This window comes from Chelonoidis abingdonii, chromosome 1 (assembly GCF_003597395.2).
Source record: "Chelonoidis abingdonii isolate Lonesome George chromosome 1, CheloAbing_2.0, whole genome shotgun sequence".
Taxonomy (NCBI): Eukaryota; Metazoa; Chordata; order Testudines; family Testudinidae; genus Chelonoidis; species Chelonoidis abingdonii.
This window is the reverse complement of record NC_133769.1, coordinates 120,764,794-120,791,824: the sequence shown is the minus strand read 5'-3', so window position 1 is coordinate 120,791,824 and position 27,031 is coordinate 120,764,794. Positions and strand designations below refer to the sequence as shown.

The 27,031-nt window shown below is 41.1% G+C and overlaps 1 protein-coding gene across 1 annotated transcript in view; it reads left to right on the top strand.

Moving 5' to 3' along the window:
• Positions 1-27,031, top strand: part of RERG (RAS like estrogen regulated growth inhibitor) — a 126,619-nt gene that overhangs the window by 81,285 nt on the left and 18,303 nt on the right. Inside the window, exon 3 of the mRNA XM_032770504.2 lies at positions 18,304-18,360. Within this exon, the coding sequence (XP_032626395.1) occupies positions 18,304-18,360 (57 nt within the window). The remainder of the gene's footprint in view (positions 1-18,303; positions 18,361-27,031) is intronic.

Genomic DNA, 27,031 nt, shown 5'->3' with positions numbered 1-27,031 from the left:
GGGATTAGGCTACAACAGAGGAGGATGGATTCAGTACAAAAATCAGCCTATAAATTCATGGCCAAGAGCAAGCAATAACAGGATACTTCCCAGCTGTTGAACAGCTTAAGAGCCTAACATAAAACTGCCACTTGCTGTAAGATCCTCTAAGAACAATCTCTGTGGCACTTAAAATCCTCTGTTCCTGATTGCTGGAGTTTTCTTTCCGAGGATTTCTATCCTGTTTTCTAGCCGTTAACAATATTTTCTCTCACCATAGCTTTATCTAGTGGAATGGCTAATAGGCTATACTGAACGCCTTCTGATCTCCCTACTCCCCATTATATTTCCTAAAATGGGAATGTTCCAGGATTTTTTAAAAAGTCTATTTTATGTAGCCAATGATGAGAGTGTAATGTATGCCTGTGCCACACACACCCCTCCCGCCCCACACACTTACCCATTTAGACTAGTGGATTTTCCATGACTTCTTGCCATTCCTGGTGCTTGCTCTGGACTAGGTTCTCACAGCCATTATTTGGCTGCATGAGCTCAGGATGGCTAAGGGGCAATAAAACCCCTCTTTACTGCCCTGCTCAGACTTTGATTCTGGTTGCAGTGGACAGAGAAGGAACAACTCATCTGATTCTCCCTGCTTTGAGAAAGTGGGCAGGAAGTGGGAGGAATCCTCGCTATGCTCCTGCACATTCACAAGCGCATTAGACAGAATAGCCGGATTGGCATCAAAACTGTGCCAAATAAAGGTGTGAAATAGCTTAAGTTTAACTGAGGATTCCTCTACATGCCGCCTACCCAACTCCCTCATCCCCCCTTAGTGGTCACAGTGTTGCCTATGTAGTCATTTTCCTGTATATTCGCACACCCCCTCTAATTTCAAGTCCTGGGGAAAACACTGATTAACTCAGCAGGTAGAGCGCAGGTGTAGAACTGTGACTCTCTGGATCACAGGGTGTCCTCTAGGCTGCTCCTAGGGCTGTGCGACCATGTACTGCTCCCCTAGGTGCTGGAATTAGGGGTATTGCCTCACCTCCTGGCTTGAAGTGGTTTCCATCATATACAGGGTTTACAGTTTGGCTCTCAGCACCCCCACTATACAAACTGTTCAAGAGCCACTGGTTGCCCCTTACATAGGGCAGATTGTAACATTATAATCTAGCTCTCTGAAATATTCTATACCCTGAACTGGCAGGCCAGCCCTCTGGGGGCAATGCCCATCAACAGAGTTAAAGGGGCACATCCTTTTAAATAACAGCAGATAGATAATGAGATGATGACACTGCTTTAAATAATAATAAATAAATAAATAATAAACTCATCCAGGGAAGCATTGAGGAAAGCCCTCAACTCCCCATGAAGCTCTCAACACCCATCTCGTGGCGGGGGCAGGGTACACTGCACTTTGCAGGTGATCCATTTGTAAGATCTAGCCCATAGTCATTGTCTTCTGTGGAGGAAGTTTCAGGATGTACCAGTAAAAAGGAAGAAGCCAACATAGAGCCTGTGTTTAGGACAGTGGTTTTCAACCTTTTTTTCATTTCCAGACCCCTAAAAAATTTCAAATGCAAGTGTGCATCCCTTTAGAAATCAAAAACATATTCTGCGGACCCCCAGGCGTCCATGAACCAAAGGTTGAAAACCACTGTTCTGTGCTAACGGCAACCTCTCGTGAACCCCTTAGATAGTCTGCAGACCCCCAGGAGTCCATGGACCACAGGGTGAAAACCTCTGGTTTAACAAATATTAGAAAAGAGGTGGCTGTAGAAGGCTCTCATGGTCTATAAATATCTGATTAAAATGCAACAAGTTCTGACAAAATGCAAGTAATTTAAGGAAACAAATCCTTTTTAAAATATAAGCAAAAAACAAAATTATTTTAGCTTCCAACTCAGTAAAAGAATACACCCATTATGTTAGGTAGTTAGATGGCCCTATTACCATAGCATCTCACCATCCTGAATGTCTTTATCCTCACAACACAATGTGAGGTGGGGAAATTCTATTATCCCCATTTTACCAGATTTTCAAAGGTATTTAAGTGCCTAAAGATGCAACTAGGCACCTTTTAAAAAAAAAATCTCCTCATCATAGGCACCATGGGAGTCTTTAATGTCTATTCAGCGAAGATAAGAACTTGGTCTGAAAGGTCTCAACCAAAAGGAATGATGAAATCCCATTGCTAGGATGAGGTAAAACTAAACTGGACACACCACTAAATGAGAAGAACAATCCTGCCTGTGTGGACTAAATAGCTTGGACATCTATAATTTCCATGGGCTTGATTCAGCTGTCCTTCCTCAAGCTGATTAGAATCTTTCTATGTAAGTAGTCCCACTGAGGACTGCCCATGAAGTAAGGTATTGTTCAGCATGAGTACAGGTAACAGAATTTGACCCTGTGGTGTGAACTACAGCATCAACACAGCTGGAAAGCACTCCCTAAAGTCTAATACATTCTAAGAGATGCAGAGCCGGGTCTCCTGGCAGCTGTGATGAACATTATGAGCCAGTGATTTTACAACATTCATTATCCACTACTGTGGATTTTATTTTGTTAGAAGATTTATGATCTTTATTAACTAAATACCCTTCACTGTTGAAAATGAAAGCAGGCTTTAACATCCTAGAACTTTACAATTTAAATTTAGATCATGTTTTCTCCCCCATCCCATTTAAAAGTTTACTCTGCAAACTGTTCCCAGGGTAGCGAGTCCAGATCCCAAACATGATGCTAATAATAGCACTCGCTTTGCTAAATAAGTGCTATACAACGTACAAAATAAGTGCTATAAACTGGTGCTTGCAGACTGAGATCTGAGATTATCGCTGTTTAGTTTACTGGGAAAATTAAGAGAATTTAGCACTGTTACCAGAATAAGGTGCCAGGCTCCTGGCCCTGGAGCCTTAAGTGCTCCATTAATTCACAGTGTAGATGGCGTAAATTTCACTACATCACTCTCCACCAGTGTGCCTCAGCTCTGATCTCAAGGAGCCTCCTCCACCTGGGAAGGGATAGTTCAGACTTCATGCCAATTGGGGTTTTTTTGTGAGATGAACACCTGCCCATTAAGGACTAGGTTAAGACCACAAATCTCATTCAGTATAGCTTACCAACCAGACATTAGACTGTAACAAAAACATTCAGTCCGTATTCACCTATTGTTAGATACTCTATCTTCCCTCATCCAGCTGCTTCCAACCGCTCCACAAAATAGTGGTCACAGTTTTTGAGAGGGTATGATCAGGTGTTAGTAATTTCTCATTTTACTCCCCCACCCTCAGTGCACTAATCATTCTCCTGTTTCACTCTTCAGTGGAAGTCTTGTGGATTGTGCACACTTTGCCTTCTGGAGATCAGGATTTGTACAGCATCTTACAGCACGGACACTTTTATCCTGCACAGAGTATTTTGTGCCAATCTTTTATAAACCTTGCAACTGTGGCACTCAAGACAAAGAGACATATAACCTGTGGCATTTAAAAACATTTTTGCTTTTATTGTTGATCACATCCTTTCTGTATTTCTCTTTTCTTGTCCTTTTTGTTACCATGGACCTTTGCATGGAAATGAGATCTGTTTCTTAAGAGATCATCTGCCCCTGCCACTGAGTCCCCTAATCCTCGGTGTGTGACATTAAAAAGTTGCTTACTGTGTAAATTGTTACATTGCAAAGGACTTTTGGACACCAGGTGGTAAACAAGCAGCAGGAGCAGATGTCTTAATAATAAACAGAACAGAAAAAAATGAAGATATAAAAGATCAGGTATGTGAGCAGCATGCAGAGCGGATATCATAGTTTTCCAGAGGGTGTAACAAGTTGTTTTAAGAATATATATTGGCAATAAATACTGACAGACATCTGAAGATCACTGTGGCCTACATCACACTCTCTCCTGTTTTTGCTTTTTTGCCTCTCTCTCCATTCATTACTTTTGGATTCCCTTCCTCCCCTTGCAAGTTTCATATAGAGGACTGCTAGCCCCTCAGGTCAAAGAGGTCACACAAAGCATAATCTGCCTCCAAATTTCCAGTTAGACAAGGAACTGTGATATGAAATGAACCAACTGCATAATCAGAAATGATTGATTCCCAAAACTCTCCTACACACATACTCAGCACAAGATAAGAAATAGTGCTGTATTGTTTGTGAAGAATCTCCTTTGGGGCAGGCTTATAAAAGGGGGAGGGGAATCAGGAAAAATCCACAGTCTCGGTTTTCAATACATTCATTGTTACCCTAAAAACGTCCCCCGCCCCATCTCATGTCCTCCGGAGTTTACTCTGTGAACACTATAGAGATGTGTGGGATCGTGAGCCGTAGTTCTAGAATCTTTAACATTCTGATGTTTGTCTGAACCTCCTTGGCCTGTCATAGTGCTGGAAAACTTGGAAGACACATGCTTTTTCAGGACTTTCTAGCACTTCCTGCTTACAGTTGGGCTCTAACTGCAACAAGGAAAGGCTGTCTCTTGATAATTTGTTACTTCCCTGTCTAATTCCAGCCAAAACCAGGAAGCAATGGGGCATGCGAAAAACTAAACACAAAATTAACCATTTCCAAACCTTAGAAAAGGTTTGGATGTAGATCAGTTCTCATTTGCTTCAAAATTGCAAAAGATGCTAGCGGATGTAAGGAATATGAAATACTAAAATGGTCAAGGTCAGATTAGTGATGAGTAGTTGTGGTGTTCTACTCAGACTCTGGTCACAGTCCAAAACAGCTGGCTGTTTCTACTAAAATAAACAGTAGTGAATTATGTAGCGAAGTTGACCCTAAGATTCATATTAGGTTTCAGACTCAACACCTCACTAAAATGAATGGCAGCAGTCACAGTTCATGCAACTTCCAGTTAATGTATTTTGGTCCATCTGTCTGCAGACTCAATCAGACCGTACTGCATCAAGAATCATTCAGAAGGTTCCCTTTGCAATCATGGAAAAATAAAAATGTAACATGTGATACCGCCTTCAATTCCAGTTGATTTTAATGGGACATAAGGACTCTCCATCCCTTGAAGGATAGACCCTCAAGGAAGCCTAAATTCCGCAGATACGGATAGAACCAGCAGACGAGCGCTGGTATGGCATGCTGCCACCTACCAACTTAATTCAGAAAGAATGGTACAAATCAAAAGCCCCATTTCTGATCTACAGTTGCACTGAGACTTTAACACAGCACTGAGCAAGAGGAGGTACATAAGCTGCACCACTCAAGAAGTAGGCCCGGGAGACTTTGTATTGAAAAATCATAGAACCATAGGGCTAGAACAAGGGTCATCTAGTCTAACCCCCTGCCAAGATGCAGGATTTGTTGTCTCTAAACCATCCAACACAGATGGTTCTCCAACCTTTTTTGAAAACCTCCAGTGAAGGAGGTTCCATGACTTCCCTAGGCAGTTTGTTCCATTTTCCTACTGTTCTTTCAGTTAGGAAGTTTTTCCTGATATTTAATCTAAATCTGCTATGCTGTAGTTTGAACGCATTGCCTCTTGTCCTGCCCTCTGTGACAAGAGAGAACAATTTTTCTTCATCTTCTTTATGGCAGCCCTTCAAGTATTTGAAGACCACTATCATGTTCTCCTCCCGATCTCCTCTTTTCTAAACTAAACACGCCCAGTTCCTTCAGCTCATATGGCTTCCATTCCATCCCTTTGATCATCTTTGTCACTCACCTCTGGATCCTTTTCAGTTTCTTTACATCTTAACTATACATTGGTGACCAAAATTGGACATCGTACTCCAGCTAAGACCTAACCAGAGCTGAGCAGAGCAGTGTTATCATCTCCCATTCTATACCTCTGTTAATGCAACCCAAAATAGCATATTTTTTTTGGCAACAGCATTGCACCATTGACTCATGTTGTGGTTGTAATCCGTTACAATTCCCAGATTCTTCTCAGAGTGCTGCTGCCAGGCCAGTTATCCCTCATTCTGTATTTGTGCATTTGTTTTTTCTTCTCTATGTATAGAACCTTACATTTGTCTTGGTTGAATTTTATTTTGTTGTCTACAGTCCAGTTCTCCAATTTATCAAGATCCCTCTGAATTTTAGTTCTATCCTCTAAAGTGTTTACAACTCCCACTAGCTTTGTGTCATCTGCAAATTTGATCAGTATGCTCTCTATTTCTACATCCAGGTCATTAATAAAGATGTTAAACAACACCAGACCCAGAACAGATCCCTCTGGAACGCCACTAGAGATCTCCTTCCAATCTGATGTCATTCCATTAATAATTACTCTTTGTTTGCAGTTGTTTAACCAATTATGTATCTACTTATCGGTAGTTCTGCTGAGGCCATATTTTTCCAGCTCACTTCTGAGAATGTCATGTGGGACTATGTCAAAAGCCTTGCTAAATCCCAGGTATATTATGTCCACCGCATTCCCCCATCCACCAAACCAGTTACCCGGCCAAAGAAGGAACTCAGGCTGGTTTGCATGATTTGTTCTTAGTAAATCCATGCTGGCTGCTAATTATCACTGCTTCATCCTCCAGGTATTTGCAAATTAAATGTTTTATAGATTGCTCTAGTAGTTTTTCAGGTATGAGTCAGGCTGACTGGTCTACAGTCCCTGGCTTCTCCTTTTCCTCCTTTTTAAAGATGGGCACTACGTTACCCATTCTGCTGTCTTCTGGGACTTCTGTCATCCATAAGTTTGCAAATCTTATTGCCAGTGGCTCCAAGACTTCTTCAGCTAATTCCTTCAGCATCCTGGGATGAACAGCATCACACCCTGCTGACACAAATTCATTCAAATTAGTCAAAAGATCTCTGACATGTTCTTTACGTATCCCAATCTGCATCCCTTCCCTTTTATGGTCTATGATAATTTCATTAGTCATCTGATTACATTACTTTTTGTGAGAAGGCTGAAGCAAAGTAGTTACTGAGCAGTTCTGCTTTCCTATCTTCCATTACCAGTTCATCTTCTTCATTGAGAGCACACCATCCCTGATCTTTCTTTTTTGTCTGACAGTCATAGAACCCCTTCCTGTTGTCTCTAATATTTCTTGCCAATTGTAACTCATTCCTTGCCTTGGCTTTCCTGACTTTGTCCCTACATGCCCGTGCTATTTCCATGTATACATCCATAGTGACATGCACGTCCTTCCATTTCCTGTATGTATCCTTTTTGGGTTTTAGATAGCTAAAAACTCCTTGTGGAGCCACATTGGCCTCCTGTGGCTCCTCTTATCGTCCTTCTGCATCGGTATAGCTTGATGTTGAGTCTCTAGTATCACATCTTTTAGGAACTGCCAGTCCTTTTCAACAACTTTTCTTCCTAATTGGTCTCTCCATAGTACCTTCCCTACTATTTCCCAGAGTTGGCTGAAGTCTGCCTTTTTGAAATCCAGTGTCCTTGTTTTGCTACCCTCTTATACTCCTTTCCTTAGGATCTTGAATTCTATCAGATCATGATTAAGGCTATGTTTACATCATAGAAGTCAGGTGACATTCTACGCTTCAGCCCAGGGGCTGCGGGACTCTGGATCAGGCAGCCAGTGGGGTCCTGGCAGGGTTCTAGTGACAGGACACAGGGGGCCCCTTAAAAGGTTCCAGCAACAGGTGACAGACTCCTGAGGGGGCCCTCCTCAAGGTTCCAGCGATGGGTGACAACCTTGCACAGGTATAGCGGGAAAGACATTTTCCCCTTCTCTATACAACACAAGCAGATCTTTAAAGGTACATGTGGATTTCTGGATACTGGAGCAAAGGAAGGGATCAGTCAGAACTAGTTGGAATATGTCCCATTTTCTTTTGGGGAAATAGGATCACCCTACAGCTTCCAGCTGCCACGGGCAGAAGGGGAACCCCACAGCTCCCAGCCACCACGGGGTAGGGGAAACTATGCAGCTGCAGTAGCAAAAGTCACAGACAAGTCCTGGCTTCTGTGAATTTTTGTTTATTGCCCGTAACCTGTCCATGATTTTTATTAAAATAACCATGACAAAATCTTAGCCTTAATCACGATCAGGTGTCAGACTGCCAACCCACTGAGGGGACAGTTTGACTGAAAAGCAACCACTGAAAGCATAGCCAGCAGGTGGTTGAAGAAATGGCTAAAACAAAACAAATAAATTGGCCCATTGTTCCTTGGGTGTCCCTCAATCCATTCCATGGTGGCAGTATGGAGTTTGATTGACGAGAGGCTATTAAGAATCTAAGGGCCCAGAAAAATAACTGCCTTCTCAGCGTGTACCTACAACTCCAGTATACTGACAAGGGATGACTTAATCAACCATCTAATGGAGGAGAAGGCAAGGACTTCCTGCAACATCCTTGATTTCTGCAAATACAATGAAGAAAGGAGATTGAAGCGAAGTTGAGAGACAGAAGAACCATTGGAGGAATTGGTTTTATCATCAACAAGAAATGGTCTTAAAAAATCATCTCCTGCAAGTCCAAGTCATCACACATTGGAGTCTTAAACCTCCAACTGAACAAGAACTGCACCCTCAAGATTATCAGATCTACACTCCCACAAGCACAAGTGAAGATGATGATGTGGAAGAATTCTATCAGGAGTTCGAGAAAACCCTCACTCGAAAATCCACATATACAATTGCAATTGGAGATTTCAGTGCCAAGGTTGCAAGAGGGAAAGAAGGCAAAACATTCATTGGAAGGTATGGCATTGGTGAACTGAATCCATGAGGAGAGCGATTGGCAATTTAGGACTGGAGACAAAAGAAATGTTCATTGGTAACACCTGGTTTAAGGCAGCGGCCAACAGGAGGTGGACATGGATTGCACCCAATGTGAAGAAAAAGAATGAGATTGACTATATTCTGATCGATAAGTGGCACATTGTACAAGACATCTTAGTAGTGCCATTATTCAACACTGGTAGTGACCATTGCTTGCTCAGAGTGAGGCTCAACTTCAATGAAAAGGTGGAGAAGAAAGCGCTACAGATGGCAATCCTGAAAGTGACATTTCCAAGAAAGACTAGCCTCATAGATAACTGTGACGAGGACTATAAAAACCTTGCTGATAAACTGACACAGTGTGTGAAATTAGCCAAGAAAGAAAGACCAAAAAGAGCGAAGGGAAGAATCTTGGAGGAAACGAGGAACTTGCTAGAGAAGAGGAGGAATAAGAAGTGAAATGATAGCAACAAATTTGAGTACTCGCTCCTCTGCAAGCTGATAAGAAGAAGACTAAAGAAGGACTTTGAGAGTACTACAGTGAAAGGCTCTCAAAGATGGCTGAAGATCGCAGAAGACTGAAAAAATGCTAACAGGAATTGATGCTGTACAGGTTGATAATAACGGCGCTGAAGAACAAGAATGGAAGAGCAGTAATTGACAGAACAGGGATGGAAGCTGTCTGCAAAGATTTCTGCACAGAACTGTTCGCATCTCAGATAAATGTCTCATTACCAACATTTCAACAGACCAACGAGCACATACTTCTGGTCCAATCATTTAACTTGGTATTAAAATGCAGCTATCTCTAGGATGAAATGCAACCACCATTTAGCATTGTACAATAACACTGCTCACTACTTTAGTACAGAAAGCAAAAGAATATCATCATACCAGATTGAACATACAGGAAAACATACAGTTTGGAGTTTGGCAGGGCACTAGGATGAACACTCAGACCTTGTGAAAACTGCTCTAATCTTATTAATAAACACATAGCTTTACATTGCATCTATAAGAGCCCTGTGTCTCCTAACACCCTGCTGGAACATTGCTTCCCTTTTGACTCCATGCGAGAGCTACCTGCTGAATTGCTGACATTCTGCTAGTCTCCAAGCACTCCCGTCTCCAACCTTGTTTAGCCTGAAGATGGACCCAAGATACAAACTTAAGATCTGTACTTCAAATATCTCAAAACCTGGAGGTTTTTGGATGTGGGATGTTAGCTTGGGCCCTTATACAATTGTGGAACAACTGTGGAATTCAGATTGAGGTCTGAAGTTGGAATTCCAATCCCTTTACACCACTTTCACAATTCAGGGGTGGTTGAATCATTGTGATGTCTGGTTTTGAACTCATCTCTAGATTAGTTTGAGATCTAATAGAATCATAGCCTAAGCTGGTATGGTTGGACAAATTTATTGGATAACAACGATAGGATGAAGCAGCCAGGATAGGATTAAGGGCTGCTCGTCACACAATTCAGCAAGGATTTAAAGGAAGGGTATGTCCTCTTTCCAGGATGGACAGAGATGCAAGAGGGAAAGCCTCTGGGCCATTCAGCTGACTGTGGGTCAGGGTTAAAAAAAACTTGAGTATTATATTCAAACAATAAACTGTGCCATGAGATAAGAGCCTGAAAGAGACATCAGTGTGGCATTGCTTCTTTCCTGGTCTGGGAAGGGAGTTCACCAGCTTCCCCTAAACAATACAATCTCCTGAGAAAAAAGAGCAGCCCAGCAGCTCTCGGCACATAGCAAGCTAGTCCCAATCTGTCTGCATTTACTATTCCTATTATTTATGTCACGTATATTATCATAGCCTCAATAAGAACTGAGGGCCTTGTTGTGCTGTCATTGCAAAAACACAGAAGTAGACAGTCTCTGGTCCTAAAGCGTTCACAATTTAAGACAATGAATAAAATGTATTAGTTAGGGGAACAATAAGACAATGTAATATGTTCACTTTTGAGGTTGATAATGTTTTCCTTTCCTTTTTCCCCTCGGATCTCACTCCATAAACCTCTTAAATTCCCCTTTTTACTTATTACAGCCTGCTAAACCTCAACAATGGGATTAACCACAGTGCATGTCCTGAAAGGGATTGAAATGCAAAGAAAAATGTTCCCTTAGCGTTTGCAGCACCACCACTGATCTCTATGTCTAGCTTTGAGTTAGCTGAAAGAATGTCAGACAAAGACACTGCAAAGCCATGAATGCTGGGCAGATGGATTTACTCTATACTGGTATAACTGAGATCACAATATGGCCCTCTTTACTTGACATTTATGCAGATATTTCTCCTGAGGGATCTGCACTTTAGAAACAAAGAAAATGCTTCTGCATATTGGTTTAAAACCATCCATCCTCTTTTTGGATTGAATGCAGTGCCCTTTTCTGACCACACTGCATTCCACAATACTGTACAGCTGCCATCTTACAGGGCTTGTCACGTGCTGTGAGTCAGGGGAGATTTAGATACACAGGAGGCCACTAAAAGGAAAAAAATAAGAAATGGACTCAAAGAAAAATATTTAAAAAAAACTGGGTAGCTTAGTTTACATAAATGCCCTTTGATCATTAGAGCAACTAGTTTTACCATGTCAGCTTCTCTTACCAAATATAGTTTAAAGATGATATACCATCATAACAACAACAGACTTGCTGATGTTTTAAATAATGTGATTACTTTAAGGCCATCTTTATGGCTTCAAACACTCACTGTATAAAAGAATTATCATTCATCAATTATTTCACTGGAGAGAAATGTAATTTTTCTTAGTGTAACTCTAAGCTCTATAGCCTTTATTTAAAAAACAAAACAAAAATCCTAAATCCATTTTCTCTGTCCCACTAAAAGCCCAGCTTGTATTAGTTGGCAAGATAATAAATTCATGAAGTCATGTATTCAGGCACATTGTAAATTTAGCAGAAGCCAGAGCATTTATTTGTATGTCACTAAATCCAAACAGAGATCTAAGTACAACTGGATGATTTAACATAATGGTCCAAAAGATATGGGTTGAGATTTTTAAAGCTGAGTAAGGGACTCAGTCACACAACTCCCAGTGAAATTAATTAGTGTGTGTGGCTAAATCCCTGAGCTGGTTTTGCAATTCTCAGCCCAAGTGCCAAATTAATTCCTGGTGTAACTTTCTTTCCTTCAGAGGAGTTACACTGCAGATGACAGATGCTCATGTTTCTTTTCCAAGAAAAACTTGGCAGGACACTTAAAAGTGAGTGAATGACAGTGATGGGACAGATTCTATCCTCACTTAAACCCTGCACAACACAAACATGACTTCAAATCAGTTGAATGTGGTGACACTGATTCTTTTTTGTGGGTGTTGTGTCTGTGATAGGAAAACCAAACTCTAATCTGTCTGGCTTTTCCTTCCTGACAAGTCTGAAAGATGAAGCACTTCACAAGCAGTAAAATGTTTTGAGGAAGCGGCCCAAATGTTCTTTGTGGTGCACCCCGATCTGTGGAACTCGCTGCTATTAGAGACCAGGCTGAGCCCGAGTCCTACAACCGGAGACAGATTAGGGGTTTGTGGAGCCATTGACCACAGGAAGAGGGGTCCCTTCCCCACCCTTTCCACCTGCAGTCATCCTTCTGGCACTCCTGACGGAGAGCTGCGTCAGGGCACGGGGGCTGGCCCTGCTCTGCCTGCCTGGCACTTCTGCTGGGGAGCAGAGTTGGGGCGCAGGGGCTTGCCTTGCTCTCCATCAGGAGTATCGGGTGGGCTTGAAGGGGCGTGTGGCAAGCCTCCATACCCCGCTCCCCGTCAAGAGTTCTGAGTGGGATGCAGGGATGCCCATTTTTCCAGTTCTCCCTCCCCCTAATTGGCCAGGGCCCCTGGGCATGGCCCCACTGCTCCAGTGGCTAATCATCACTACCTGCAACCTTCAAGATGCATTATAAGGAGCATCTCTTTCTGCAGGCCTTTAGAACTGACCCCATAACATTATTGCTGGAAGTAATCACCTAGATTTAATTTCTCATATGTGGCTTCAATCTGAAGAGAATGGGAGCAGACATTGGTCCCTTTTTTAGAAGGAACTGATGTTCTTCTAAATATATTCAGTAGGGCCCAGTTAGATCCTACAGTGATAGATGCCTTAGAAATGCTGGTACTAGTAAAATGTATCTGAAATATTTTTTCAATCACAATTGCATTTTAGATCAGATCCTGTGGTTGGATTTTTCGCAAAGGGTTGGATTATTTGATGGTTGGTTATCACACCTAAACAAACCTCATGGTTCAAGTCAAAGGGTGACTCCTATCTCTTTTATTATCACCATCAATGGATAAGTGGGTGAGTCACCGTCCTGTCCTTCCTGCCAAGAGTGCAGGTGTCTTAAGACATGGATAGGGAATACCAAGACAATAGGATGGAAGTCAGTCAATCATCACAGTGTGAAGAGAGGTGGCTTGGGGAGAAGTGATGGGAGACTGGGAAAGGGAGGTGGGAAATAGCCACTCAGATCCATTCACCTGGCTTTACATCTGCTAGCTCTCTCCCCACCTTCCCTCTTTGCATTCTGTTCCCTCCTGCATTTATTACTATCTGTTACGTCTACAGAATCAGAGGACTCTATGGAGACAAATACAAGACAACTTACCCCACTTTCTGTCTCATCCCTGGAACTCACACAGATCTTTTATTTGTCAGCTCCCTTGTGCTTACCAAAACCTGTCTCTTTCCTTTCTCTGCAGCTAATGTTGCCAGCTTCTCTCACTCTCTAGGTTTAAGGCCATTGTGGTGGCATTCAATTCTTTTCTCCTTTTCTTGCGACTTTTGGCCCCTTTGACTGCACGCCTTGGTTATCTTTGAAGTCCACTTCAGACAGCTGCTCTCTATCTTTTCCTTCAGAGTAACTATTTCCCACCTCTTTCCCAGCCCTCACCCCATTGCTCAGCCCCAAGCCTCCCCTTCTCAGACTCTGATGCTTGACTGACTGACTTCCTTCCTGTCACCTTAGTTTCCCATGCCCTCATCTTAAGATACTTCAGTTTACACGGTAAGTGTGAAAATGAAAGTTGTTTAAATGGGAAAACAAGTGCATAGATTCTCTAGACCCTCATCCTTCCTCTTTGTGAGCAAGCCCAACTCAAGACATGGGCTCTCTCACAAGCTGTGACAACATGGCAGCACATTGCCGCCTTGGCTGGTGACAGCGGATCCACTTCAGTGCAGAGATTTTATAACAGTGAGCCAGGTATTAAACTCTAAACATTATTTTTAGTGTAGGATTGCAAAAGTCAGATAGGTAAGAAAAGTTTCCACCTCAACATAAATCACACATTGGGCTTTCAACTCTTCTTGAAGGTTTAATGTACAGCAATAATTATAGGCGACCTCAGCAAGAACTCCTATTCTCAGCTGAATAAACAGAAGGGGCAGCAGTGCTTAGTGTTGTTACCCTGCGCTTCTCTCATTGCACAGTATTATACAGATCATGTCTTTGTACCTTTTCTGAGGCTATATAAATAAGTGATGAAATGCTGCTGCTAGCCGGCTATGATTACACATCTGAGGACCATTTGCTCAGCATGTGTGCTAGTGCCCTCATAAGTAAAGTTGAATCTAGATTTTCCTTTTGACAGAATAGGTGTATAGTGCTCTATTTAAAAAAAAAAAAAAAAGGGAGTAACTATTGAGGAGGTCTTTAATAGAGCTGTTTGAAATATTACTTGTGAAATTAAGAGAAGTATTGAAATTTGCGCCCCTTTAAGGTTCACTGAGTTATGGTAAAATTATTTGGCTTGTTGCATGAAATTTCCTATATTAGCAAAACTTTCATTAGCATATGGAATATATACCAATTTCTGAATATATGTGGAATCTTCATGGCAACTTTTCACATTGTATATTGAATTTCAGGCTGGATTGGTTGTGATGGATCACATACTATTAGTTCTGAATTCATGACTGAGTGAGAGTCTACTCTCCTAGAAGGCTACAAGGTTAACAGAAAGCATTTGAAAGCTTTTCTCCGAAGGAGAGATTGTAGTTAGGATGCTTTCTGGATGATTGTCAGGAAAACCCTGTCCATGTATTATTTCCCCAGTCCAATATAAACTTTCTATTAAAAAAAAACAAAAAAAAACAACAATTCAGTCAAGGCTAAGGTCTTGCCTACAATTAAGAGTTTTGCCTCTTTAACTATGCCCTAGTTAAGTGGCCAAAACCCCATAGTGCAGCTGCAGTTATACTGGTACAAAAGTGCTTATAATATGAGTATAGTTTATTCTAGTTCAGCAAAGTGAAATAAGTGATACTATTATAAAACACCTTATAGTGATGTAACTGCATCTGCATTAGGGCTGCTTTTGGCATAATTATGCAAGTAAAAAAAAATCACACCTTTAATGATATAGTTATACCAGTAAAACTTGTTAAGTTTAGACCAGGCCTAAGAAATGAAGCAATCAAATGTCAGGTATTTTGAGAAGTTAAGATTGAACCTTGAACCTTAACTTCAGCCTTTGTGTCCACATTTTCTAGAGTTAAATTTGCAACTTGCTTTCATCCTAAAGCCCTATTTAACTCTGAAAACTTTTGGCCTGGAAAATTAGTTTGGCCTGAAAATTGCCATATCCGCTCTAATCAACTTTGTCTTTAATTTACTTCTCAGAAATATTTTAACAGCTGCATAAAAAAACAAAACAGATTATCCAAAAATTACCCCAATTTGAAACTGACTTTTGTCCAATGTTGTCATCTCCCTGAGGAATGTCTTATTAATATTACCTTTCCAAACTTTTATGTTTAGTTAAGGTTCTTGAAAACTCATGGTCTGGCATATTTGAAGAAAATAGGTTGTAATTAAGCAAAGTTATTAACTATATTTTTTCCATCAAGATCTTTTTGAGTAGGAACAGAAATTGTGTATGTGTTGCCCTACATTGGTTGGTTGCATCTTAGAAAGAACATAAAAATTATAGCTTTGGCTAGCAGCCAGTAGAGCTTTTCCTCTAGTTCAAATGGAAGAGGCCTATGTTTTTCAGAGCTAAAGCAACAGGGTTTCTGTCCCAGCTCTCGAAATGTGTATTTCATTATGGAGAAAGGATTTTAATTGTCTGTTGTTGGTGAATGACCTAGAATTGTCACTTCTAGAACTGTGGATTCAAATCATTTTTTTGTTTCAAGTTAGATTGCTTGAATTTCAGCTATAGTGGACTCAAACCATCTTAGATTGTTAAAAAAAGAAATAGACAAAATCAGGCATGATCATATAGTATATAAGCATGTTTGCTCCTAAATTTGAAACTTACTGTGACTCATCTAATGCTCTAATGTATTTATTGCAGGATTCATGTATAGAACTACAATTTCATTAATTGAATTTGTTAAAATGTAGTTGGGAAATACTATAGCTGGATACACAAGATGGCAAGTAGACAAGACAAGGAGGATAAATTGTTTCAGGAGAATGGTGGTGAGAAATGCTCATACCCCAAGAGAAAAAACAAACTATTTATCAGATTTATAGATTTGCTTTATGATATTTAAAAGACCTAAGCCAAGATTTTCAAAAGTGACTGGTTACTTTCAGTGCCTCAGGTTTTTCTGGATGCTCAACTTGAAATGCCTTAAAGGGGCCTGATTTTGAGAAGGTCGGTGTTTGGAACACTCTAAGGCATTTCAGGTTGGGAACCCAAAACAGCTAATCCCTTTTAAAAATCTTGGGTCCCCTGGTCACTACACTGCCAATATTCAGCAGCCAGGGCCTTCACTGATGTGTGTTTCTGAGAATTTGTAAGCTACTTGGAAAAGATACATTTAAATGGGGGAATTCCATTTCAACCTTATCAATAGCATTTTCACTGCAATATTATATGATGGAGTAAACACAAGCACTTAAATTCTGTACATTTTTTTGCATAATTTTGAGGGATTAAGTGGGATTTAAGTGGTTCACAGGCCTGGTTTTTTCCTATATGCAGATATTAATTCTACTCACAAGTAATTCTACTCACTTAATGATAAATACAGGCAAGTAGTCTGCATTTAACTGAATATCTGAACCTGCAATGAGACGTAACTCAAGAATTGACACAGCGGGATAAATTTACTTGTACAAAGGTAATTACCAAAGATACCCAGGGACATAGCACAGTATTCAAAGTTCATTCGCTTAAGGAAATTACCTACAGAGGTGCAGGTGAAGCTTTGTTCCTAGTCACGCCACATCCATCCAAACTCAGAAGAATAGTACATCAGCTGCTGGAATTTAGAGTTCAACCCTATGTACGGTGGATGAAATTCATCCTTGTGCTGATGGCCAGGACAGAGAGTATGTACCACTTAAAGCCAGGAGAGGGATTTGATACTTTTCCTCTGTAGAGGGGTGAATTTCACCCAAAGCAAGTTTTGCCTGGGTAACTCCACAGGATCAAGTCCTTTATAAATTGCTTGTGACCGTGTCACTTGTGTTTCTTCTAATATAATACAGGTTAGCTAAAATGAATAATTTCTCATTATGAAATGAAAACTAAACATACTTTACTCCCCCAAATATATTCAACTGCATGAATAGGGATGTGTGTGGGGGGGAAATAAAGATACTAAAAGCTCCATTGGCTATTACTCAAGAAATAGTTTGAAAACAAAATTCCAGCACATTATTTTTACTGTACTGCAAAACAAGGATGGTAACATACTGTAGCTTAAAAATGGAGGAAACGAATGGTTAAGGAGTTTTAGAGCCTGTTGATCTGTTTATGGATACACAGGTTCCAGTATTGACACACATAACTGCACCCCAAGAATAAAACACCAACAAAGAGCCCAATTTACTATCTTCCTGCAGTTGTGCAAAAAGAGTTTAAAATGCTATTGAATCAGAACGGTAGTTCTTTTTACAACTGCTTTTCACTGGCTACATCAGGAGCAGGGCAAAGGAGGATCAGACTTGATATCTTTCTCTTTTCCTTCTTTGCTGGGAAGAGCCGGGCTTATGTTTAAAGCCAGGACTGGGATTGAAAATTACTATCTGATGGTTCTTCAGTAGCTTACATGTAGTTTATGAATCTCAGTCCTGTTGTCAATTGGTACTTTTATTGGCAATCTTAGCAAAAAAGCTGGGCACTAAAATAAGCTCTTGCTCTTATGGCTGGTCCCAGAAGGATTGAGCCCATAGGCATGAGGGGAGCTTGCTTTGCCACTGCCTTTGGTGTAGATATTCCGTAAATAAACCAAGAAATTCAGTTTCCAGGGCTGTCAATCAGGCATCTTTCAAAATTAGTAAATTCCTCTTAAAATCAACCCCAAAAGAGTATGTACTATTGACACTAAAATTTATGGTGTTGCTCACCTTAACTGCCATAGAACTGGGCTCAAAACAACATTCAGATCAGGATCTGGATTTTGAACAAAGACATTTAGGGAAAAGTCAGATTCAGGCTTGTCCTGTGCTGTTTGTACAATTCCGATCCAGATCTGCATTTAGATTTAAGCCTTCCATTGCCAAAGCTCGCAGATGTTTGGATTGTATGTGTTGGTTCAAGTCTATTCTACTTAACCTCTGCACTGTCTCCCCAGGGCTCACCATTTCTATATGAGCCTACAGTCAAAAGACCCTCCCCTCTGAAGTGAATGAGTCAGAGGTTTTAAAATTTCATGTGAGATATTTTTGTCCCCACAGCTCTCGTCGTGCGCTTCCTGACCAAACGGTTCATCTGGGAGTATGACCCCACTCTAGGTAGGTTTTATTTTATTCTAAATACTTACGGAATGCTGCAGGTGTTGGCTTTGTAGAAGCAATGGAAAGGCATGGTGTAAAGATTCCAAAACCTCATTCATCCCTTAACTATGATGTTAAAGCTTCTCTGAGGTAAATCCCTAGCTTGAATGAACAGCCAGCTGATGTGGCACAATCAACAGGTATAAATACATTCAAACAAAGACTATCTGTGAGGTTAAAACCTACCCCTATTGAAGTTAACAGGAGTTTTGCCATTGATTTCTGTAGGGCTAGAATTTGACCCATGGAACAATGATGTTAGTTTCCTGCTTGGGAGTAACCACCACTCTTTGTGGAAGGTAGAAGGGCTAGGGAAGAGTGCTCAAAGGGGCAAGGGAAGAATAATCCTGTGGACAGTCATTTCCTGGGTAAGCTGTGCAAATCACTTGGGACCACTCACCTGGGAAGTGTGAGACCTCCAGTTCAAGTCCCCCCGCTTAAGAGGGAGAAGAGATTTGAACAGGGATCTGCCACGTTTCAAGTGCCCTAACCCTTGGGCAATGGGATATTCTGATGTGGAGAACCCTTCATCTGTCCTGTTGCACTGTGGATAAATAATGAAAGTCATTGGAGCAGAGGGGTTGGATCCTGGGTCTCCCACATCCTGGGTGAGTGCTCTAACCACCGGGCAACAGAGTCATTCTCATGCTTGTAATAAGCCTCTGTCCCAAATCTGGACCTTAGCATCCAAAATCTGGGTGCTTAGCATGAACCTCCAAGCTTAATTACCAGATTGGATCTTATCTCTCTGCCACCAATCAGGATTCTGAGTACCTGATAAACTCTCTGGTCTCCCCAAACCTTTCCCTGGGGGACCCCCAAGACTCAGATGCCCTGAGCCTCCAATTAAAGGAAATAACACCACTTCCCTTCCTGCTTTTACTTCCTCCCAGATTTTCCCGCCCTGGGGGTACTAGGAGATTCCTGCTTCAACCCTTGAAACACAAAACAGAGAGGACAATTTACCTTCCCCCCTCTTTTTCTCCCCCCTCCAGTCTTTCCCTGAGAGAGACATACTCCTGGCATAGAGATTCCTATCCCTTGCCTTAACTAGGAAAAGAAAATCCAACAAGTTTTAAAAAGGAAGCTTTATATAAAAAAGAAAGAAAAACACACATGACATGATCACTGCATCAAGATGACATAACACAGGCTATTGCTTAAAAGAAAATATGAATAATGAGCCTTATCAAAAGATATCCAATTTAAACATTCAGCAACTCCACACATGTAAATACAAAATACAATATAACCTATTGCTTTTCCTTTTGTACTTACAACTTGGGAACAGAAAGGTAGAAAGAAGCTTGGAGATAGGGGAAAAAAAAAAAAAAAAAGCTCTTCCCTCATAACCGAGAGAAAACAAACAGGCAGAAAAAAGACAAAACACACCCAGAAGTTCCCTCCCTCACTTTGAAAAATCCGGTTTCCTGATTGGTCCTCTGGTCAGGGTCCCTTTGTTAACCCTTTACAGGTAAAAGAAACATTAACCCTTAGCTATCTGTTTATGACAATGCTTGCGCACTCTCTCTCTCTCTCTCTGTACCAAATGACCACTCTGCTCTCTGGCTTCTTGCTAAAATGGCAGAGGCACCCTAACTCCCTGGCTGAGAATTGCAAGCAGAAATAGACACCTCCCTTCAGCCTGGAGTTGGGTGATTACCTCTGGAGAGAGAGAGGCAGAGCTTGGCATACACCGGCTCTGGTCAGCAACTCGCATTGGCTAACAATAGGCTGCTCCCCACCTAGCTCCCTGCTGGCTTTTGTGGATCACATTTCAAGGTGCCTAACTCACTGAGTGTCATACCAACTAAATCCTTTTGAACATTCAGTCCTTAGTCCCCAGTTTTAAAAGGAGGCCTCTCATTTTGGGAGCATCTACCTTTGGGTGACCACCTTGAAACACCCAGGTCCTTATTACAGTTATTGACACCCACAGCTCCCATTGACTTCAATCTCAAATGTGCTGGTGTTTGGCACTTCTCAGAATTGGGCCCAAAGTGTCTCAGATTGGCCCCCAAATAGCAAAGTACCCTAAATTACCCCTAGGACCTGATTTTTCAGAAATGCTAAGACTGCTGGTTAAAACGTATCCTAGATGTGCCAAGTGTCTTTAGACTTTTTAAAACCATAATACATTTTCTTGTTTAGTGGAAATTGTGAGCTTGTTATGAAAACAGATGTATGGTAAAAGCCTCCTGGTTCTCAAACCTCCCCTTCCCATGAACTTGTATCCTAATTAGAGAAAATCTAGTTGAAACACCCAATTCAGACACCCCAAACTTTGGAACAACTATGGATCTGGATCTAGCTCTTGAAGTTTGCAACTTTTGGTCTCTCTCTTTTTTCTATGCACCTTCTGTATCCTCGGTGTGCATATATAGCACAATGTTTTGATTTGTTATAAACAGAGATTGATATGCCTCATATACCCAGGCAAGTAAGGAATTAGTAGAGCTCTGCAAATGTGCCGATATCCACAGACCATGTTTGAGGATCTGATATGGGTACAAATTTTGTATCTGCATAGGGCTTTAGCAATCAGCTTCAATGGCTTGGTACTTTTTTTTTTTTTAAAAATGGTAGCAAACACCTACAAGAAAATGATAGAGGAATGTGCTTAACTAAGCAATAATGATCAAGATGTAGGGCAGCCAAGAGTTAGCTGACAGTTAATACTTTCTGGGTAATGAGCTCTGCTGATACTGTCATTCCTAATAAGCTGAGAATGGAAAATTAAAATATGAAGTGTGATACAGTTGTATAGGGTCATAGTTCAAGGCAGCTACACATCTATTCCCCCTCTATGGTCCAGCAAGGGCACCCGCTAGGCTTCTGGCTCCCAGCTGCCTCCACTCTTGGATGGAGACACATGTCTCTTTCCCTCTTGACTGGGATATTTCAAGGCTGACAGCTCCTTGCCTACAATAAGAATTCCTCGGTGAAGTCCGGTTTCCTAAGCAGGCCTGCATTACTTTTCTCCTCAGAGACAGTCCACGGTGTAATTGCAAAAGCTGTTACCACACAGCTCTTTCTAAGCAAGCACATTTATTCTTAAGATAAAAGCCTTAAAGGGAAAATATATTAAAAACAATAAAAGAACCTACACGCATGCTAATAAGCTTACCAGAAATCAACCCCTCACTTTAAGGGTTCACTCTGGCTGGTGACCATCCTTCAAATCCCACCAAGGGGTTATCCTGGGATTACGAGTTCATAACTCCTTTTCTCAGAACAATAACACAGATTGAGCTAAATCCATCCAACCCTTCCCAGGAAAGATTACACAAACCTCCCCTTGCACAGAATGTCCTGTCAATTTGTCGGTTCAGAAAAAAGGTTATGAGTAAATTTTAACTCAGGCTATTTAACTAAAAGTCCTTTCTTTCTTTGTGCCTGGAAACTCCAGTATGAACCAGTATATGTGAGCCTCTCTCCAGATGGTGGTAGCAGCTCTCTGGAGGTGTTACAACCTGAATGAATTTGCCAAACCACTCCCAACTGTTCTTAGTGGGTTGTGGTCCCCTCCCTTATGAAATTACACACAATCCCTGGCCCACAATGATACATAAACTTAATTCAATAAGGTTTAGCTTAATTCAATATGGTTTGTCCAGGAAATTGCCCAAGCTGTCACACAGGGCACATGTATAGAAATAATATCCTGTATAGCAACCCTAGTGCTGAAAGACCCTCACTTTAAATGGGAGTTCCATGCACCAACAGTCCTCAGCAAAACCATGCTACTCATTCACACTCCCTCTTCGTGTGTGTGGCAGCTGAACATTATAACTTGGGTCCTGGAGACATAATAATACACTTCACACAAAGGTAACATGCGACAGAGTCCTGTGGCACCTTATAGACTAACAGATGTATTGGAGCATAAGCTTTCGTGGGTGAATACCCACTTCGTCAGATGCAATGTCTTGCATCTGACGAAGTGGGTATTCACCCACGAAAGTTTATATTTCAATACATCTGTTAGCCTGTAAGGTGCCACAGGACTCTTTGTCGCTTTTTACAGATCCAGACTAACACGGCTACCCCTCTGATACTTGAGAGGTAACATGGAGTCTCTAGTTTTTGTCTTGAAGCTTAAAGAGGTACTGAATCCCATAAATTTCTTTTAATCTAAAATGTGTTATCCCTTTCAGGAATTACAGGAGGACAAGGAATTTTATGTTGTTTTATTCACTCTAAAGAGAACCCTAGTGAATTTCCTGTGCCTTGGAAGTTTTGATGTAAGTCCTGGTAGAAATGGGAATTGCCAAGGGATATTATAGGGATAACAGAAACATGGTGGAATAGTAGTCATGACTGGAGTACAGGTATTGAAGGCTATGTGCTGTTTAGGAAAGACAGAAATAAAGGCAAAAGTGGGGGAGTAGCATTGTACATCAATGATGAGGTGAACTGTAAAGAAATAAGAAGTGAAGGAATGGACAAGACAGAGTCTGTCTGGGCAAAGATCACACTGGGTAAGAGAGCTACTAGAGCCTCCCCTGAGATAGTGCTTGGGATGTGCTACAGACCCCCGGGATCTGATTTGGATATGGATAGAGACCTCTTTAATGTTTTTAATGAAGTAAACACCAAGGGGAATTGTGTGATCATGGGAGACTTCAACTTCCCAGATATAGACTGGAGGAGAAGTGCTTGCAAGAATAATAGGGCTCAGATTTTTCTGGATGTGATAGCAGATGGATTTCTTCACCAAGTAGTTGAAAAACCAACAAGAGTGGGATGCCATTTTAGATTTTGGTTTTGTGTGAGCAGTGAGGACCTCGTAGAAAAATGGGTTGTAGGGGACAACCTTGGTTCGAAGTGATCATGAACTAATTCAGTTCAAACTAGATGGAAAGCAGATAAACAAAAATAGATCTGGGATTAGTGTTTTTGACTTCAAACGGGCTAACTTTAAAGATTAAGAAAAATTAGTCAGGGATGTGGACTGGCACTGCAGAACTTGTGTGGATCTAAATGCGGAGGACGGCTGGGATTACTTTAAGTCTAAGCTGCAGAAACTATCGAAGCCTGCATCCCAAGAAAGGGGGAAAAAAACCATAGCAGGAGTTGTAGACCAAGCTGGATGAGCAAGCATCTCAGGAGGTGTATTAAAGAAAAAGCAGAAAGCTACAAGCGAGTGGAAGAAAGGTGGGATTAGGCAAGGGAAGCTACCTTAGTGCAGGTTCAGGACATGTAGGCGATAAAAGTGAGGAAGGCTAAAACGCCATGAGAATTTGAACCTTGCAAAGGGAATAAACCAATAGTAAAAGGTTCTATAGCCACATAAATAAGAAGAAAACAAAGAAAGAAGAAGTGGGACCGCTATACACTGAGGATGGAATGGAGGTTAAGGATAACCTAGGCATGGCCCAATATCTAAATAAGTACTTTGCCTCAGTCTTTAATAAGGCTAATGAGGAGCTTAGGGATGATGTAAGGATGTTAAACGGGGAATGAGGATATGGAGGTAGATATTACCACATCAGAGGTAGAAGTCAAACTAGAACAGCTTAATGGGACAAAATCGGAGGGCCCGGACAATCTCCATCCCAAGAATATTAAAGGAACTGGCGCATGAAATTGCGAGCCCTTCGTTAGCAAGAATTTTTAATGAATCGGTAAACTCAGGGGTTGTACCATACGACTGGAGAATTGCTAACATTAGTTCCCATCTTCAAGAAAGGGAAAAAAGTGATCCGAGTAACTATAGGCCTGTTAGTTTGACGTCTGTAGTAAATGTAAGGTTTTGGAAAACTATTGAAGGAGAAAGTTAGTAAAGGACATTGAGGTCAATGGTCAAATTGGGACGTTAATTGGACAAATTAGAACCTTAGCGTTCATTTGAGAAGCAACTGAAACCTCCAAGCTCAATTACAGCTTGGTCTTATCTCGCTTCCACCAAACCCTCCTGATCTCTCCAATGGGTCTCCAAAGGTGATAGATTATTGGGGGGACCCCAAGAGAGAAACTCTGAGTCAGATCCCGGCCAGGGAAAACCTCGATTCAGTAAGGTCATTTGACAAACGGTCTCCCCATGCCCAGACTTTTCTGGGTTAAACTGAGAAAGATGATGAATACTCTTTAAAAAAAGGTGGAAGCATTACGGGAACTTGGTTAAAGGAGACTCCAACGGGTTCACTGAAGGGTGAACTGAAAGGCTGGAGGATTACTAGTCTTTCCCCTCTCCAAGGATAGGTTTTAAACCCAAATTTGTTTTTAACCTCCTGGGGGAGACGACGGGAATGACCTCAAAAAACTCTTAAAAAGCGGGGGGAATGTAATGTAAATCTGGCCTTAAGATGATACAAAACTCAAGCAGCAAGGGGGGTCCCTGCTAAACAGAAAACACCGGAGAATACAGGAAGACTCTGGAATCCACCTTGTAAAAGATAATAGTAAACAGGATAAAAAGAAAGAAAAAAAATTTAATATAGTTAAAAGTGCAAGGATAGCACTTAAACAGTCTGATTAATAAAATATCCAATTTTGAAACATTGCAAACTCCACACATGTAGCAAAAAAAAAACATAAGAGGAATTGCTTGCTACCTTTGTACTTACAAATGGGGAAACTGAAGAAAGAAGCATTATGAAAAAAGAAAGCTCCTCCCTCATAAAGGCCGTTAAAAAGCAAAGACAGACAAAACCAACAACAGAATGTTCCCTAGATTTCCATTTGAAAAATCAAAGGTTTCCTGATTGGTCCTCTGGTCAGGTGTTTGGTTCCCTTTGTTAAGGTCTCCCTTTACAAATTAAAAGAAAGGGGTTAAAGGAGCATCTATTCAATGAATTGGACAAATTACAACATGGTTTTACTAGAGGTAGATCGTGCCAAACCAACCTGATCTCCTTCTTTCGAGAAGGTGACAGATTATTTAGACAAAGGAAATGCAGTAGATCTAATTTACCTCGATTTCAGTAAGGCATTTGACACGGTTTTCACATGGGGAATTGTTAGTTAAATTGGAAAAGATGGGGATGAATATGAAAATTGAAAGGTGGATTAGGAACTGGTTAAAGGGAGACTCCAACGGGTCGTACTGAAGGGTGAACTGTCAGGCTGGAAGGAGGTTACTAGTGGAGTTCCTCAAGGATTGGTTTGGGACCAATCTTATTTAACCTTTTTTTACTGACCTTGGCACAAAGAGCGGGAATGTGCTAATAAAGTTTGCGGATGATACAAAGCTGGGGGGTATTGCTAACACAGAGAAGGACCGGGATACCATACAGGAAGATCTGGATGACCTTGTAAACTGAGTAAATAGTAATAGGATGAAATTTAATAGTGAAAAGTGCAAGGTCATGCACTTAGGGATTAATAATAAGAATTTTAGATATACATTGGGGACCCATCAGTTGGAAACAACAGAGGAGGAGAGGACCTTGGGGTATTGGTTGATCGCAGGATGACTATGAGCCGCCAATGCGATATGGCCGTTAAAAAAGCAAATGCGGTTTTAGGATGCATCAGGCGAGGTATTTCCAGCAAAGATAAGGAGGTGTTAGTACCGTTGTATAAGGCGCTGGTGAGACCTCACCTGGAATACTGTGTGCAGTTCTGGTCTCCCATGTTTAAGAAGGATGAATTCAAACTGGAACAGGTTCAGAGACGGGCTACTAGGATGATCCGAGGAATGGAAAACCTGCCTTATGAAAGGAGACTCAAAGAGCTTGGCTTGTTTAGCCTAGCCAAAAGAAGACTCCGGGGGGATATGCTTGCTCTATATAAATATATATCAGGGGGATTAACATTAGGGAGGGAGAGGAATTATTTAAGCTTAGTACTATGTAGACACAAGGTCAAATGGGTACAAACTGGACACTAGGAAGTTCAGACTTGAAATTAGACGAAGGTTTCTAACCATTAGAGGAGTGAAGTTCTGGAACAGCCTTCCAAGGGGAGTAGTGGGGGCAAAAGACATATCTGGCTTTAAGACTAAGCTTGATAAGTTTATGGAAGGGATGATATGATAGGATAGTTTAATTTTGGCAATTGTTCTTGGATTATCAGCAGATAGATTTGAAGACTTCAATAACTCGGACATAGGTTAGGGGTTTTTATAGAAGTGGATGGGTAGGGTTCTGTGGCCTGCTTTGTGCAGGAGGTCAGACTAGATGATCATATTGGTCCCTTCTGACCTATAAGTCTATGAGTCTAAAACCAACTTCTAGCATGGGAGAATTAATGGATCCCATTGGATCTGATATAGAAAATTAGCTGTAAACATTACTTTTTTTTGTTGCTCGCAGCCTCAGTGTTTCTGACAAAATCTCTTGTTGCTTAGTAGCCGTGTGGTGTGCATCTGTTTTAGTTCTACATTTGAAAAGTCACTTGACAAACATGCTTATTCTCAATGTAGGGTAAATATGTCACACTGACACAGTTTATGTTGCTTTAAACAAAGAAACAGATTGATATGATTCTTCAGAAGAACAGAACAAAACCAAACAAAACAAACCTCTCTCTGTAAAAAGCCATAGTAAACCCAGCTATGTAGTATCTAAAGAGATGCCTATACGCTATAAGCCACCAAACGATGACCATGATAAGGATAGATATAGTATTCTCTTTAAAGAATGCATGTGTGTGCTCATTTCCTCAATCTAACTGCTTCTACCAG